General features: G+C 27.8%; 1 protein-coding gene across 1 annotated transcript; it reads right to left on the reverse strand.

Moving 5' to 3' along the window:
• Positions 1–2698: 2698 nt before the first annotated feature.
• Positions 2699–6708, reverse strand: LOC112802412 (transcription factor MYB52). The gene is made up of 3 exons (XM_025845626.3): positions 6169–6708; positions 4969–5427; positions 2699–3106 (listed from the first exon to the last, which is right to left on the reverse strand). Exons 1-3 carry the CDS (start codon positions 6281–6283, stop codon positions 2928–2930), a joined length of 753 nt encoding a protein of 250 aa, XP_025701411.1. The 5' UTR covers positions 6284–6708; the 3' UTR covers positions 2699–2927.
• Positions 6709–19251: the final 12543 nt, after the last annotated feature.

Below are 19251 nucleotides of genomic sequence, written 5' to 3' on the forward strand. Positions count from 1 at the left end.
TTAGCAATTTATAAAAAAATAATAAAAAATATCTACTTAGTATAAAATCATTAAATTTTAAAGATAAAAATATTTTATTTTTTTAATCGTGTTTGTAGAAAATATATCAAAATTCAATCCTTAAAATCTCGTTTTGAGATAAGAATATATATTTAATGATTAGATATTTTGATTGAGTTTTAAAATAATTTAATTTGAAGTGTATTTTTTTTGTTAACAAATTTTAAAAATTAGTTTTGTCAGTGAGATATGGATAGAGATATTGTGTGCAGAGACACTGAATTAGTATATTTTATATTCATTCTGACAGAAAAAACATAAAGATACTAAGAAGAGGCACAACTTATTTTTTATTTTTTTAATTATTCTTATTATTTTTCATAATTATATTTTTTCCTAAATTTTTTGAATAAAAAATAAAATTAAATTAGACTTTCATAATTTATTTTAGTTTAATTTAACAAAATACACGAACTTTATTTTTTTTTTATCTTTGTCTTGTTTTTAATATATTGTCTTGTCTTATTTTCAAAACTAAACTCAATTTAAAATACAATTGAACATCTTTTTGAGAAAATTTCTTGTTATAAAAAAATACTCTTATGAAATCATTACTAATTTTTGAGTAATTAGCCAAGTAGTTCCTGAAGAGTTTAAAAGTTGATATTTAGTCTCCAAAAAAATTAATACAAATATTGATCCTATAGTTTTTCTTTGTTAGCCGAAATAGTTCTCAAACCAGTTTTTGGCGTGACTCACTAACAAAGAATGCTGAATTAGCATGTTAACATCGCATGCATGGCCGTTAAATATTCACGTGTATGTGCAATGTTCACATATGTGAGGGGACAAGACAGTGCCAACTTTCTTCTTCACCTTTTCAGCCATATTTTTCATCCATTGTACTACCCTGTTCTTTTTCTTCTTTCTCTTTTCCTTTTCCACCCTCTCTCTTTCCCACCCCTTCCCCTCTCGACAACTACCTTCTCAATTGTGATTTTGCCGCCTCACTCACCACCGTTGCTACTTCCTTTCTCTCCACGGAACACCCAACTCTCGCTTTTAGTTCCCTTCAAAATGATTCAATAAAAAAAATGTTACAATTACTTATATTTGTACAGGAATTCTATCTTTCTTGAACCTGTATTTCATGTTGCATCCTTTCGAATTTTGATTTCGTGAAAATTTGATTTTGGCTATGAGTTCTCTTGGCTTTTATGCTTTGTATGAATTCAATCATGAAGGAGAATGATAGTGGAAGGGAGAGTTGGGTATTCGGGCGAAATCGTCCGAGAAGAAGCGGTGGTCGGCAGAACTGTAATCAAGGAGGTAGTTGTCGAGAGGAAAAAAAAGGTAAGAAAGAGAGATGGTGGAGAAGGAAAAAAAGAGGAAGAAGAAGAAGAGGATAGTGGAATAGATGAAAAACATGTCTGAGAAGGTGAAGAAGAAAGCCAAGACTTGTTTTGTCCCCTCGCACAAGTCGATGTTGCACACGTGAGCACTTAACAGCCACATGTGCAATTTAACGTACTAATTCAGTATTTTTTGTTAGTGAATCATGTCGAAAATTAGTTTGGGAGCTGTTTTGGCCAGCAAAAAAAAACTATAAAAATCAAAATGTGTATTAATTTTTTTCAAAGACTAAAATGTCTGCTTTTAAAATTTTTGGAGACTAATTTGAATAATTACTCTTAATTTTTTTCTATACTAATGACCTTCAGCCATGCTTAAATTTTGTTCTAGTGAGATAAATATGTTATACTAGAGGAAAATATAATAATGACATTGGGATGGATTCTATTGAGTTTTAACATAGTCCTCCCCCTTAATTAATTCCTAGAAGCTCCTTCAAATTGTAGTTAATATAAGGCTTTACTATATCATAATTCCTGGACCTTAATTGAATTACCAGAAAATGAAAAAAGTAATTTGTAAACGAATTTTTATTGTCAGGACAAATGCATGCAAAAGGTGAAATTATAAGACATAAAACAAGACTAGTTGCTATGAATTTTATTTAAACTGTAGAAGTTGATTTTGATCAAGTTTTTTCACCTATAATCAAACATGTTACAATTAAAATCATCTTGACTTTTGCCGCTCTATCTAAAAGTTGGAGGATATAATAATATAACTTTTATAATGCATTTTTTAATGAAAAATTTACATAAAACTGTGTTTATGTCCTAATCTACAGGTTTTAATCATTCTAATCCTAAGCTTGTTTGTAAACTTAACAAGGTCATACATGGCCTTAAACAAGCCCAAGAGCCTTCAGTCTTTTGGTTTTAAAGTTACAAAGTCTGCTGGTCCTTCACTTTTTACAAGATATACTGCTGATTCAATCTTTTTTATTCTTTTTTATTTTTGTTTATGTTGATGATATGCATGTTACTGGCAATAATGAAACTGAAATTAAATCTGTTCTAAGCAAACTTTTCTATTAAAAGACTATAGTGATATAAACTTCTTTCTGGGAATAGAAGCTGTTAAGCATTCAAATTCCTTAATCTCTTTAAATCAAAACCAATTGCTACACCATGGTAAGTTCATTAAGATTAACTGCAAATGTTGGAACCCCTTTTAAAAAATCCAACGACATATGTGGGGAAAGGTTGCAATATGCTATAATTACAAGACCATGCCAGTGTTCAGAATGATAATATTCTATAGAATTTCTAATTTTCTTCAGTTTGAATGATAATAATGTTGCCATATCGTATATAGAATGAAGTTCTTAAGATCACAACATACTTTTTACACGTTGTAATGTGAGTGTACTAGTGTAGTATATTAAATACATCAATTCCTGTGATTGCAGCAGTTACATGCATGCATGAAAGGATTTAAAGGTCTTGATTGTGTTCTAGTTAGGGTTTATAATTGATACAAAGTGGTACTCTTATGTCTTATTAGTTGCAATGGTGTTAGGAACTTTGAGTAGACAAAAAATCAATGAATGGAATTCCATCCTTGCTGTGATGCCCCACAGGATCTTGATTCACTTCTTCATCTTCCTTTTTGCCATTGTTGTTACTCACTTCACTCTTGTTGGAATCTGTGTTTACTCGAAGAAAGTCATAGAACTCAATTGATTGACTTCTTTCTGCAATAATATCATCAAAAAAAGTTATTAGCTAGATACTACTAAAGGAATAATGAGTACAATTTAAGGTATATTTTAAATTGATGTTACAATTGTCAATTTGGCTATGATGAAAAATGGATGTTCTCACTAAGACCACAATTGATATTTTTTATGTATGAAGTATGTTTGATATATAACTATTTATGTATGTCTAACAGTTTAACGTTTTTAGATAAGTAATTTAAAATATTAGATCAGCTTTAATGATAGAAAACAAACTATAATTTTGTTTTGTTGCCTTTATTCTTCTAAATAAATGTATAATTTAATTTTAACATAATTCATGCTTTAAGTTTAAAATATGAATTTGCATGAAGAGAATGTGTTAGATATATAACAATATAATTTTATTAATTTATTATGTGTCTATATCTAATAGCTAATTTAAAATTTTTAATAAGTAGTTTAATGAAAATTGAAGCCAATAATAATGTTATATATGCTTTTATATTACAATTAGAAATAAAACTCCAAATTAATATCTAAAAAATTTCGATTTAGATACTTTGATTTTTAACAAATTTGTATTATCTAAAAGTCTTTGAAAATTATTTTTATCGAATAGATTGGTCTTTACATTGTTTTGAAGAAGGACTAATTTATCTTAAAGTATATTCTTTGAGAATTTAGTTATTTTATAATAAAATTTATTAATGAGTTATTTGGCCAATCACATACTAAAATTTGATTACAACCAATGGAAGAATCAATCTGTCCAACGAGAACAATTTTTGCGAACCTCTAAAAAATAAAATTTGATTGAGAGGCCAAAGCATCCAATCCAAAATTCTTTAAAAATCAATTTAGATATTCACTCTATGACTAGGGTATGGAATGTGATTGAGTTACAAGGGAAAAGAAATTTACAAAAGCTAATGTATGCATATAAAATGTTACATTTGCAATGTAGTTGCAGTGCCACAACAACATTAGTCACAACTTCAATTTTGATTTGTGATTTATCATCTCTTTGAATTTTTCATGTGCATTTTATTTTTATAATTTAAAATATAAAATTTGACTCTTTAAAGTTGTCAAATAATACAAAATATACTCCCGCTAAATTCATTCCAGAATTAACTTTTATTAATAAACCATTTCATGTAAAGATAATTTTAAAAAACTTTATTAATAGAAAATTACTTTTTATAGTATTTAATAATTTTAGCATGTCAAATTGCATATTTTAAAAGTTGATTATACAGATATACATGAAGTCATGAACTAAATTTCATAGTGGCAACCGTTTTACTACTTAAACTAACATAACATTGATTCGGAGTGACTATATATAAATTAAGCGAATCTTATATGCAATTTTTTGCCTATTAATATTTTTGTAAATGTTTTAACAAGTCAAATTTAACTGTTTAGTTTTTATAATTTTGTTAAATTTATAATTAAATTTTTATATTTTAAAATTTTTAATTAAATTTTTATACAGTTTTAAATTTATAATTAAATTATTTTAATAATAACTATTAAAACAATATTTTTATCTATTTCACATCATTAATATTATGTCTCTGCATATTTTGTTAAATTAAATAATTTTGTAACATCAAAGATGTAATTATAAATTTAAAATTGGTGTAAGAATTCAATTAAGAACTTTTGAGATATAAAAAATTATTATAGATTTGATAAAATTATAAAGACTAACATAATAATTTAATTTTTTAATATTAAAAATAATTAAAAATTTATTTTATATAATTAAAATACATAAAAGATGTGTAAATAAATGGGTAGAAAAATAATTTCTCATAAAATAATTAGTTATAGAAGTTAGCAATGAGGCATCAAAATTTTGGATGTACCTTGAAGCAATGTAGCACAAGAAGTTGGACCTTGAAAGTGAAACTTGTTAGGAAGTTGGAAAGTAGCATAAGTGAGACAAGCAGGGTAGCTATATTTTCCATGAAACTTGTCAACAAGACAGTATGATATATTATTTTTTGTGTCAAAGTTTGTTGTCTCATCATCATGATCCTCTTGTTGTTGTTGTTGTTGAAGGTTTGGAGAAAAAAATGTTCTATGATGAAGTGGTCGTTTTGCATAAACTTTAGATCTTTCTCTGCGTATTCTTGCCATCATCACATGCCAATGATTCTTGACAGCATTATCAGTTCTTCCAGGGAAGTGTCTTGCAATCACTGACCATCTATTTCCATGAATACTATGAGATGCTAAAAGCCGTTCTTCTTCTTCCTCTGTGAACGGGTTTCTATTTATTCTTGGGTCCAATTGATTGAACCATCTTAACCTACAACTTTTCCCTGTAAAATTTTAAAAAGAAATCATAACATCCTGTTATTCTTAATTAATTATACGAACCAATTATAATTAAATTTCAATTATACTAAGTGGTTACAAAAAATTAATCACTAAATCAGTTATTTATATAAAACACATATTAAAATATAAAATATATATAAAAATAAATTAAAAACATATATATTATAAATAAATATAAAATAATTAATTTGATAGCTGATTTTTTATATCAACATAATATTTTTTTATTAAATTTATGATAATTCTTATTGAATTATTTTTATGTAATTTTAAATTTATATTTATTTATATACAACAGTTTTAATTCAATGATATTTCAAAATAGCAAATTGTAATTAACTTATTACATGATTTGCAGTCTGATGTTCCTTATCAAACATTTTAAAGACACACACAAGAAACTATAATTATATGAAACTCATATATTAGCTATATGTAGAGTTTTAAATTAGATTGAATCAAATATATATTTTACTAATCAATTATCTTTTATAGATTTGATTAAAAAAAAATGAGAGATATATAAATATTGAAGAAATATTTTACTGTACGAATATCTATATGAACAATCAAAGTGTTATATATTTAATCAGTTGAATGAATCATCATGGATAGAAGTTGTTTTTCAAAAGAAGAGAAGATGAATTATTAACTATTATAGAGATTAATTGACTAGTTAGCTAGCTAGTTTGACATATAATAATATATACAAAAAAAAAAACCTGATCTTCCACGGAGCTTCTCAGCTATGGCATTCCAATTATGAGGTCCATAGCGTTCCACCAGCTCCCTAAGCTTCTCATCTTCAGCTGGTCTCCAATGTCCTCTAGTACACATTTTTTTGTAACCCTAATTCCACAATTAACAAAATCAAAGAATACAAAAAGCCCTAATTCTTCAATAATATAAAATAATAAAGATAGGCTAAGTAGGGGTTTAATTTTGATTTGATTTAATTATATATATTCATTAATCTCCTCCTCCCTTATTAATCCCCTTCTCTAAATCTTCTTCCTTTCCCTTAATTTGCTATATATGAAAGAATGTTAATAAAGCAAAGAGGGAATGAAGAAAGATATATAATTAAGAGATAAAGTATATAGTAAAGAATATATAGATAGATATATATAAATGAAGAGAGGAAGAAGAAAGAGAGAGAGAGAGAAAGAGAATATATGGTGTGTGTGATGGGAAGATGGGAAAGTGTTTTCCGTTAGAGAGTGGGAGGACCTTGCACCTGCGATTGATGCAAACGTTTTGGCTAACAAACCCTCTTATAAGTAACACACACACATATATACACACACCATATAATATTAATATATATGTTATTATTGTTGTGTCTATACATTAAGGGGGAAAGAAAAGAGGTTGCTTAGTGGAGCGAGTTTGGTTCTGCTTTCAACGTCTTTCTAAGTTTAATTTCTAACCTACAACGTCTACTTATAACCCACCAAGCGTGCTCATTTCATTCTTTTTTTTTTTTTCCAATCCATATTTTATATATTAATTTACTAATCGGATTACATTGAAACAATATATCATTCTTTTGCCAGATGGAGAATGTATGTATACATGGGTATTTGTTCTTATTTTTTTATATACAAGTGTGACATCACATAAACCATAGATAAAAACGTATAACACTTTGCTAGCCGTAACGTGAGAAAGTCTATGTAATTTTAACCAATAAAAAGATCAAATATATAATAAGATGTACCATCCATCTATATATGTAATATATGTTTTAGTTTGTGCTACATGCAAATTAAGTTAATTAATTAATAAATTGAAAGATTTAATAATTAATTAGTATATGTAGATTAGAAAAAAGAATGGTTTGGGGAGAGTTTGGTATTCTTGTTAGACTATATAAGGAAGTTGTATGGATAGTTATGTTTTAGGTTTTGATTTGATCAGCTGTTGTTCAGGCGTAACTAACTAACTTTATTTAGCTTAGAATCCTTACAACTGCACGTGTAGACTAATTCTATCTTCTTAGTTCTTTTTCTTTAATTAATTAAATAATTAATAAAAGCAACACAAAAGAAAAAAGAAACTATGTCTTTTGAGTTTTGAGTCAAACATCTGGTCTACTCTCTCTCCAAACTCCTAATTACTACTGTGTTAATTAATGATTGATGAACAAACAAAATGCAATAGTACAAAAAAGAAATTGCACAATTATTCCTTTGTAAATGTTTTCGATCTAGATGGGTACGGTATATCTGTTAGCTGATTAAACATTAATTAAGCAGTTGCTTTCTAATTTTACCTTTTTGTTAATTAACAAATAAAGGACAACTTTTAAAGAAAAGCGTTTATCTATGTATACAGTAGTGTTTACGTATATAAATAGATGAACAAAGCATATAAAGTTTTTTTTGTTAAATTTAGATTTTAGATATATTTTCAATAGAATTTTGAATACTTTTATTTTTTAAGAATTTTATAAATTTTTTTTCTTATATTAGTACTGATTATAATATTGATTGTACAAAGTTGGCTCCTAAAATTTATAAATATATAATTTTCTTTTCACATATTAGTATCTTGTCACATATTCTGCCATTATTTTTCAAACTGGATTTTTAGATATAGGTGTATATATATATCTTATAATATTTAATTAAAATTTATTTTAAAAATATATTTTAGTAATATAATGATAACATTTTTAAAACTTTTAGTATGTTCAGTGTATTAAAAATGTAAAGCGCTTATTTTTTCAATAATTTTTTATCAATCACTTTTTAAAAATGTATTTTAAAATCACATATTAACAAAACCTTATATTTAAGGTTGCCTTTGTTTCTAATAAGAAGACAAAATAAAACAGAGATACAAAATTTTATGTTCTTATATTCTGTTTGATGATAAATTAGAATAAATTATGAAATTTAATTTATTCTATTTTTATTTAAAAAAATTAAGAAAAAATATAATTATAAAAAATTAACAAGAATAATAAAAAATAAAAAATAAATTGTGTCCCTTGTTAGTATTCTTATGTCTTTTCTATCAAGATTGATATAAAATATACTAATTCAATGTCTTTAAATACAATATCTCTTTTTATATTTCATCTGTTAAACACAATTTTGTGTCTCTATATTCCTATGTCAGTGTCTTGTCCCTAAAAACAAACACAAACTAATATATCATATAAAAAATATATAAAATCAATCATATATCGATTAAGGATTGTGTGTATAGTAATCATCACAACGTAAATTTCGTCGCACTCAACTGGCAATTGGAAAAGACAATGAAAGTTATCAACAAGCTTGCATATATATATATATATATATATATATATATATATAGAATACAACATAAAACAAGAAGCTAAAGGTTTTGGGTTATATATAAGAGATACAATTATTTATGTTATTTTTTTTATAAGTTTAAATTTTTAGAAAAAGTAATTTTATGATATCATGTTAGAATTTTGTGTCTAATTAAAAAATTTAAAGTTTGATTTTTATAAGTTCTAAAAGTAAAAAAAATAACATAAGATAAATAAAAGAAGAAAAGAATATTTACATAAGAATAAAAAAATTAAAAAAATTATTAGTTAAAAAATATTAAAAATATAATTATTTATATTATTTTTTATTAATTTAAACTTTTTGGGATAAATAATATTACAGTATTATTATTAGTAGTAAGCGTTAGCGTTTCTATTAGAGATTGGGTTAGACAAACGCATGCACTTTATTTATAAGTCAACCAGCTATCTTTATATATAGTTGTATATTCATTCATTACTTATTTTTTATTTCTTTATTTCTTTTTTATTTTTTTAGGTTTGATCATGCATTACCTTGTCTTATTACAGATTAATTATGAATTAGATAACACATATACATTCATGCATAATACATGCTTGAGAATTAAATCTTAAAGCAGTATTGCTGGAGGTTCATGATGTTTGGGTGAGCAAAAATTGATTGATCATATAAATGCATGATTTTTAATTTATACATGTTAGAAATTATTAAACAACTTCTCTGTTTAATAATAATAATAATAATAATAATAATTAAAAAAAAAACTCCATACAAGTCTCGTTAGGTGATATATATGAATTATGAAATCTTTATGCACTAGAAATAAAATCAAAACTAATACGGAGTTCTTGTCCAGTTTATTGACAAAGAAATGGGGGTAACTCTTAAAAACGGAAATTGATGTAAGTAAAAAGGTAGAAATTCAGTTGTAGTCGACTTCACATGAAATTATACTTGAGAGCCAATTTGACTGATTTGACTAAATTTTTATTTAACAGCTCTGACATATCAATTTTATGTGAAGTCGACTTTACTTGAGTTTTTACCTAGTAAAAAACCATCCGAAATATGAAATTTTTAAAAATATTAAAAAATCATTCAAAATTAAAAAAAGAGACATCTAAAATATAAGAAAAAATTTAAAATTTAAGGAAAAAATTCAAAATTAATAAAAAAATTCATCCAAAATCAAGATCTTGCGCAACAAGATGGAGGGAAAGGCCGCGACATTCTTGTGCGATGAAAGGGGTGGTCATGCCGTGCATTCTGCGTCGTCTTTGCAGCAATCAAACTCCCGCTGCAGTACCATGGCAACGTGAGATGATATGGGTGAGGGTGGTCCAGCTCAGCGATGTCACGTGCTGACCGTCGAGAAATGCATAAATCGTCACTCTACGAAAAGAGCTTAGACGTCGATGCGCATAAGCAGTGCAGCGTGAGAGATTTTCGTCAAAAACGGCGGGGTGGTGCGATATAAACGAGACGAATCATAACATACAAAAAAATCAGGGGAGGAGAGAAATGATGATGCATTTTTTTTTATGAAAGAAATTTTTTTTAACACATTTAAATGTTAAAAGTTTTTTAAATTATATTTTTTTAAAAATTTTAAATAATTGTTTAAATTGGGTGCACATATAATTTGTGAGTTTTTTAATTTTGATATGAACTCTTTGATGGAGTATAGCAGCGATATGGGGGTTATTGGTGTTTCACGGATTTGTGACGGTTGGGTAGAAGAAATTGGTGGCACCGAGTGGTAGGAAGCAAATTGGAGGCACCGATTTCAGGACGTGGATGGTGCACAAATTGGTGGGACCGATTTGTGTTATCTGTCTACGCGTCATGCATGCAATTGCCTCCCGTGACTCCCTCATCCAAAAGAGCAATCTCCCATTCAGTAGTATCCCTTTCACTCTCTTTCACTCTCGTATCCCTTTCACTCTCTTTCACTCTCATCTCCCTCTCTTCAACACACACTCAACTCCACCACTTGCTTCCTGCATCACCATTGTTGGACCACAATAATTCAAAGAAAATGCCAAGAAGACCAAAAATTAAAGAAGTAAATCAACCAGAATTTCATATTGTTAATTATTTTAGAGATCTAAATTATGTAAGTTTTTATTTTTTTAATAATCTGATTTAATAATAATAATAGTGATAATATTAAATTTGATTAGCAATATATATTGTAATGGCACTAAGTAGAGATTAATCATGTATGTGTGTATAATTTTATTATTAGGTGGTTAGAAATAGAAATTAAAATGGAAATTAATCACGTATGTATGTATGTATGATATGATATGGTATGGTAAACTCTACGGAATAATTGGATTTTTTTATAGTTAATGAATTAATGAAAGAAGAAGGAGAATGAGATCAGATTTGTACATACTCTCTTAGAGTAGAATAATATTGTTGTTATTATTATTAGCAGTAGTAATTGAGTTTAATAATTTATTATGATTAATAATAAAAATTTAATAAATTATTTTATTTATGATCATTAATAATTAAATTTTAATTCATTAAAATTTAGACAATAAATTAGTAGCAACTAAACTTAGATTAGGAAATTATGTTGTGCTATGAATAATAATAATAATAATAATAATAATAATAATAATAATAATAATAATAATAATAATAATAATAATAATAATAATAATAAAAAAAAAAATTAGTATGCTATTTTATGAATAATAATAACAATAATAAAATTAGTATGTTATTTTACGAATAAATAGTTTATCAGTCGTGAAATTATTCTGGTTAGTTAGTTAAAGTTAAATAATTTTTGTTATAAGGTAATGAATATAATTGAAAGATTTTTGTATAACAGATTTACTGTGTATGTTTGAAATGCAATTATACTGGAATTAGTTATAATGGAGTAACAATAATTGTGTTTTTGAGAATATAGTTATATTATACTGGTACTTATAACGGAAATGTGATATTGTAGAGTTCACGGATGTTGATGTGTGATCATTTAAAGCTGCCGGATCCATACAACTAAATTGTTGAGTCACACTTACGCGAGACTGGATTTTATTATGTTTCCCAAATTGGAATTATCCCATGTCAGTCAGTAATGATTAATGTTCTGATTGAGAGATGATGGCCTGAGACTCAATATGCGGATACAAAACATATGGAACGCTCTAGGAGGAGACCAAACCCCATTACTTCTCTCAATAGCTGACCTAATAGAATCGTGTCGGTCAGAGATAAGTCTCACACCATCACGTGTCACCACATGTTGACGCAAGTTACTAAAGAAAAAGTACCATGCATCAGAAGTCTCTCCCTCCACTATGGCGAATGCAATAGGCATGATGTTGTTATTACCATCTTGTGAGACTGCAACCAATAAACAGTCCTTGTATTTTCTATACAAATGAGTCCCGTCCACCTGCACCACTGGTTTGCAGTGTCTGAAGGCCCTTATACAAGGGTAATAACTCCAGAAAACTCTATGCAGTACACGTATATCAGGAACCAAATCATCCCCCTGGTAAGCAGGCATTGTTTCAAAGTGAACCACTGCTGATGACTTCTTGTGACACATGGCCTCAAATCATATGGGCAAAGCTTCATATGATGCTTCCCAACATCCGAAAATTGATTTCACCGCCTGCTGCTTCGCTAACCAAGCCTTGTGATAACAGATGGTGTAGTTAAATTTTGACTAGACTTCAGCAATTACTGATTTTATCTTTATAGACAGGTCAACCTCGACCAACGGCTTAATTGCTTCTGCAACTGTCTTGGAATCCAGCTTCAAATGGTCTTGAGAAATAGTAGACCTAGTACAAGTGTGACTTCCATTGTACCTCCTTATCTCCCAACAGTACTTCTTCTATGTTTTGGTAACCCTGATCAACTAGTCACAACCATTCCTATATTCTGTACATTTGGCATAGAATGTCGTCGGTTCCGACTCATATACCCGATAGTCCACACCTCTCCGGATGGTATAATCTTTCATTGCCTTGATTACTGCCTCCCTTGAACTGAATTCTATTCCCATTGTGAACTCACCATCCACCACAACAAGAGGCGCTGCATACATCAAAATTAATAAACACACTTTACCATGTAAGATCATTACAGTCTTATTTTTTTGCTATCCCATCCACGTAAAGAACAACTAAATATAATTCATAACAAAGAACTATTAATTAATAAAAAAATCAAATGCTATGGTCACAAATGCCTAGTCACATATCACATACATTACTCATCCGACTTATTGATCTACTACTTCAGAATTTCACATAGCTACCTAGGTTTACGCACCTGTGTTCATATACTGCGGAAACTCCGGTGCGTGTATAGCCTCCAAATCCAACGACCGCATGAAAGAAGGCTCGTGAAACGAATGCGGGTTTGCTAGTGCATTTGCAACTTCCGCCACATCTGTGTTCATATGGCGCCGCCAGCTTCATCTTCGTCTTCACCTGGACCGACGATCTCATAGTTACTTTCAAATTCATCTTCGCTTTCTCTATTATAATCTTCCAATTCAATGTTACGGTCTGCTTCAGATTGCTCAAACTCAATATATAACTCGATGCACGACATTCGGTGGCAATTTTCCATGTACATTGAAAACATTTCATGCATACTCGCTTCGTCCGTCACGTAATTGGTCTGAAATTGAACAAACTCACCAAACACAGATAAAGGATACCTGTACAAAATACACGATACTCTCCTACATCTTTGAGAATCTATCTTCTCACAAATCACACCTTTCAATTCCTCAAATGACAATGTGAAAGGAATAACAACATCTAATGGATTTTCACACACAAATTGAACTCCCTCAATACAACTCTATCATCCATAACACTACACGTACTTGACTATTCTCAACCTCACAGAAATTTATTTTACAAAAATGAAGGAGAAGATTCAGAGAAGAGAAGAGAAGAGGAAGAACATTAGCTGAGACCGGCGATAAAAAAATGGGGTTCTGTGAGCTCTTTCCAGTTTTTGTATGCATTAACGGGCAAATCGGACGGACCAACCGCGTGATCCCAAATCGGTGGGTCCGATTAGTTCACCCCAGATTAAAATAAATTTTTTTGCCGCCAGTAATCGGTCCCACCGATTACTGCACTCTTCGGGTAAAATATTTCACCACCCAGAAATCGGTGCCACCGATTTCACGCTGCTCAACGTCTCCCTCACACAAATCGGTGCTACCAATTTCATGCTGTTCAACGTCTTCCTCACACAAATCGGTGGGTCCGATTTGTGTTACTTCCTCTCTGTTTAAAATCGGTAGGTTTGATTTCTTCTCCCTAATATTCCAAAAAGCAACGCCGTCATAATAGTGTAAATCACCTGTAATGATCATATTCCAGCATAACTCACACCCCAAATCATATCCAAAAAAATCAGTCGTAATTTGTCATTTATATTTTTTTTAATCGATATTCTTTAATTTGTTCCAAGTTTTGTCTTTAAGTGGTTACTATTGACAGAGAGGACTCTGCTCTAAGTTGTTTGCATTGAAGTAGATGAGATAGAAATCCTTCTTAGAAAATTGAGTTAATTAGGTATATATGATAATCCAGTAACATATGAACTATTATTATTTAATTTCTTTGTTTTCGTGTGAGTAAACTATTATTATTATTTATACTTTTAATTCATTTACTTGTATAAGAATAATACAATTGAATATTTACATAGAATATTCTGTAAGAAATGTAAAGCATATATATATATGCACTTAATTAACTTTTTTACAAATATATATATGTTCAATAACGTATTATTTAGGAAGCTAACAAGTTCAAATAATTCACAAATAAATACCAACTTCATATGAACTGGTTAGTACAACTTGAAGTCTGATTATTACCCTCTCTTTCCATTTATATATACAGATATGAAGTATAGCTCTTGTCACTGTATATAATAACCATCTTGTGCAGATATGGAATTGAAGTGTAGTTTCTTGTAAATAAATTAAATCTATGTCAATTTTGCAAACTAATTAGAAATCAAATTGGCTAATGTAGTTGCAGATAGTTGAGGATATATGGAAGCAAATGAAGTTAAAAGGACAACGGAAAAAGACAGCTGAAGTGTTACACTAGGCAATTACAAAATGAAAGCGATGTCTGGGCTAATAGCTTAATGAAATCCTTATTATACAAAGTTATTAGCGAATAGCAATTCTATCTGCTTATCATATTTTATTCTAATTTCATATATGATAATATGAACTATTTTTTTTAGTGTGAACTCAAGATCACTTGATCAAATTATAAAAATAACTATTAATATAATTCTTTAGTTAAACAGTATAAGAGAACGAATTATAGTTTAAATAGTATAATTTTTTTATACATATCTAAAAGTTGCTTTATGTGTAAACTATATTATGATTTTTTATTTATGTTGGATAAAATATTTTTTTATTCTTAATGTTTATCAAATATCCTTAATATTAGGGGTGTGCATGGCCCGACCCGGTCCGAAGATCCGGCCCGGTCTCGAACACTTTTGGAGCTAATTTGGTGTGATTTCATCGGGTCTAGAGTCGGGTATGGGTCTTAAAAATAGACCCGGTCATTATTTCGGGTCGGGTCCGGGCCATATCTCGGGTCATCTAAAATCGACCCGGTGGTCCGGTCATCATACACAATTAATATTTTGTGTTATTAGTGATGGATGATGGCTTGTATTATGTGAAATTTAAGTATTGTAAACCTTAATATTTTGTATTACTAGTCATTATATATAAGACTATAAGTTAATGTTTTATATTTAAAATGCATAAGATTTTAGACTAATGCATAATCTTGTGTTATTTGTATTGATTTAAATATTTGGTGTTATTAGGCAATATTAGTATTGATTATGGTTATGCTTTAATTTTAGAGAAAAATTGGTTTTTATTATATTTTTCTAAGTGAATTTTACCATGTCAAATAATAGTTGGAGTCTTGGAAATTTAGATATTTTTACATGCTAACTTACAAGAAGGTATCAAGATAATATAATATTAACGGCCCGGTTTTCACCCGGTTTTTACCCGGTATAATCGTGGTCCGAAAGTGTATAAGTTTCATCGGGTCTAGGATCAGGTTTGAGTCTAACAAATAGACTCGGTATGTATTTCGGGCCGGGTCTGGGTCACATCAAACTCGATTTCACTCGGTCCATGCACAACCCTACTTAATATCTAGTTTGTATGAACCTTATTGGTAAAATTTCTAGTACATTCAATTTTTTACCCGTTTTATCCAAATTGTTAAATTATTAAGAATTTCAATTTTGTGACTTACTCCTTTTTCCGTATGTTCTCAACTCTTTCAACAATAACTAACGCCACCACTATGAAACCATTATTATTACCACCTCTTTGCAGCCAAGTTTTTTCCTATTTCATCTTCTTCATTCTCTCCTTCACCTTCGACATCTCATTCAAACCACCACCAAGGATAGGGTTTGAGATGAGAGAGTGAAGCAGAATCATTAACGTGTAAAAGCAACAGGTTGTTGCTGTGTGATGAGAAGAGATCGCACGCGCGGTTGTGGAGTTTTGAATTAGGTAGAAAAGGCTTTCCTATTATATAAGCCATGGCATAGGACGTCAACAAGTAACTTGTAAAAACAGAATTACTCACAAATCTAATTTCTTCGTTCTCTCCTCTCTTTTCTTTTTCTTCTTCCTAAAAACTTCAACTATGTTCTTTCAATAATCTTTCACCATTTTCTCTTATTTTATTTGTACATTATTATTTAATTAGTTAGGTTTATCCAGGTAAATAAGTACCCAAGATATGATAGCCAAAATGTTTAATTATTACATATATATTAATGAGAAAAAGTATAATGTACAAAGAATATATATATATATACAATTGTTAAAAAAATTAAAATAATAAAAATATAAAATTTTATTATTAATATATAAATATAATATAAATATAAATTATACTAATTGATCTAATTTAATTTTAATTATTTTCTCTTAACAATTTTAAACAATAATAATTAATTTCTCTCGTAATGTTTATCTGTCGTTTTGCCATTATTTTTAGGTACAATGTATGATAACTATCATTACGATGGTTAGAATGGCTATATAATTTTTATTGACCGTATGTATTACATGTATAATAAAATCAATCGTTAAAGTCAATTATTAATATAAAATATATATTAAAATATAAATATATATTAAAATTAAATTAAATTATATATTTATTTATATATAAATATATTTATAATTAATTTTAATGGTTAATTTTAGTATATAAATAATATTTTTAAATTTTTATAATACTTAGAAAGAATTGTTGCTAAAATTAATATTTTTAAAATTTTTAAATAGAGTTAAGTATCATTTTGATTTCTAAGGTATAAGTTACAAATTTTTTTTGTTCCTAATATTTTTTTTGCATACAAAATCATTTCTGAAGTTTAAAATCAAGTTTTAAAATCATATTTTTTACTTAAATATTAAAATTTTGGATTAAATTACTCCTAGTAAAAAATTATAAATAAAAAAATAAATAAGAAAAAGAGAGTGTTTTTCTTCTGTAAAGAGGCAAAGAAAGAAGAAGAAGGGAAATAGGAAGAAGAAGAAGTTGTCCACGATCTATCTCTGCCTTCACTTTCGTTCCCACTTCCATACGATTTTGGTCCCTAAGGTAAAGACGATTTTAAAATCAAGTTAAACATTAGGAACGATTTTGTATACAAAAAAAAGGTAGGGAATGAAAAAATTTTTTGGCCTATACCTTATAGACCAAAATGGTATTTAACCCTTTTAAATATTATTTAATTTAAAAAATAAAATTAAAAGTTTTTATATAAAAATTAAAAAAAATATACTTTAACTTTAACAATATTATTTAAGTATTTAAGTATTGTTAAAGTTATATAATTAAGATAATCACTATGCTAATTAATTACTATGAACTCCACCTTATTTTTAACCTCCCAATATCAATGACTTTGAAATGACCAGAGTCGAGAAATTTATCTATATATTAACCAATTATTGCTTCTAATAACCAATTACTTAGTGTTAGTACAAAAATTTGATATTGTAAATATTTCGATCATGGTGTAACAAAATGTCATTTGTCCATTTGCAGATAATTATAAATAGTTATTTTTGTTAATATAGTATATATGTGTGTATTTTTTTACACCATTAGTATATTAAAATTAAATTCATATAAATATATTTATATATTTAAAAATGAGAATAATAATAAATGAGAAAATTGAGAGAATAATTATTTTTGAATAATTTCTATAAAAATTAAATGATAGGAAACAAAAATCCTTAATAATTCATAAATGACTAGTTCTTCATGTTTTTAAAAATAATCGCGTTGAATTTCATAAATCTCCGAAGAAAAAGAATGGAGGCTAATTTGGCTTAACGGTAATAGTGGTGCAAAAAGTCGATTTTACCCTTAAGTGATGATATAAAAGGAGTTGAAGTGTTGGTAAACATTCCGTTATAAATATTTAATGAGGGGGGGGAAAATATGATGGCATTGACCGTTGGCCTAACATAGTTGCAAAGGGATTGCTTAGCTTGTTCAAAAAGTGAGCCAAATCTATGTTTCACCCACCCACCACTCACTCTTCTCCAAAGAATGGTAATGGTAAGTGTTATTGCTACCTCAGCCGCTTTCTTCAATTGTTAACAAAATCTCTATTTGAAAACTCAAACCCAACATAACATAACATCCCATCCTCTCATAACATTCCTTTTGCTTCTTTTTGTGGCCTTCGTATAAATTTCAAATGCAACAAACATATAGGTAATATATATTAAGGAGACAATAATATAAAATAGTTTTATTTAATTTAATATTTATAATATTATATATATAATATTTATAATTACATATTTATTATATTAATATTATTTAATTATCTCAATGGTAATTAAAAATAAAGGTCTTGTTAATATGTGTTTAAAATAGGATTTAATTAATTTATGTCTTAATGGTATATTTTAAAATATAATAATAGAAAATTTTTAATATTTTTAATTTATTCAATACATTAAAAATGTAAAAAAATTAATGTTTATAATAACTTTTATAAAATATTTTTCATAATATGTTTAACCTATGTCCTTAGGAGATACAAGTTAATCCTTTAAAATATCATTAAAAAAATATTTTTATTAAAATTATTATAAAGATAAATTTTTAAATTTTTAATGCATTGAATTCTTTAAAAACTTAAAAATTTATTGTCATTATTCTCTTAATTAAATGTGTTCTTAAAACATAGTATAGCTAAATCTTAAAAATAAAAATGTTAAGTAGCCAAATACTTTATATAACAGTCTAACTAAAGCACTAAGAAATAAAAACCCATTTTAAGTACCTCTTTTTTTGATACTTTTTTTATCTATTCGGTCGTCATCTTTTTCATTTTCTTTCTTTTTTTTTCATTTGATTTCTTCTACTCTTTTTTTTACTTCTCCTCCTTCGTCATTTTCAT

Source organism: Arachis hypogaea, chromosome 5 (assembly GCF_003086295.3).
Source record: "Arachis hypogaea cultivar Tifrunner chromosome 5, arahy.Tifrunner.gnm2.J5K5, whole genome shotgun sequence".
NCBI classification, from domain to species: Eukaryota; Viridiplantae; Streptophyta; class Magnoliopsida; order Fabales; family Fabaceae; genus Arachis; species Arachis hypogaea.

Excerpts from the sequence above, each read along its gene's own strand:
- LOC112802412 (XM_025845626.3), bottom strand. The coding sequence starts at position 6,283 with ATGTGTACTAGAGGACATTGGAGACCAGCTGAAGATGAGAAGCTTAGG. Across the intron at positions 5,428-6,168 it reads GAAGCTCCGTGGAAGATCAG|GGAAAAGTTGTAGGTTAAGA; the intron begins GTTTTTTTTTTT and ends AAAATTTTACAG. Across the intron at positions 3,107-4,968 it reads TTGTGCTACATTGCTTCAAG|AAAGAAGTCAATCAATTGAG; the intron begins GTACATCCAAAA and ends ATATTATTGCAG.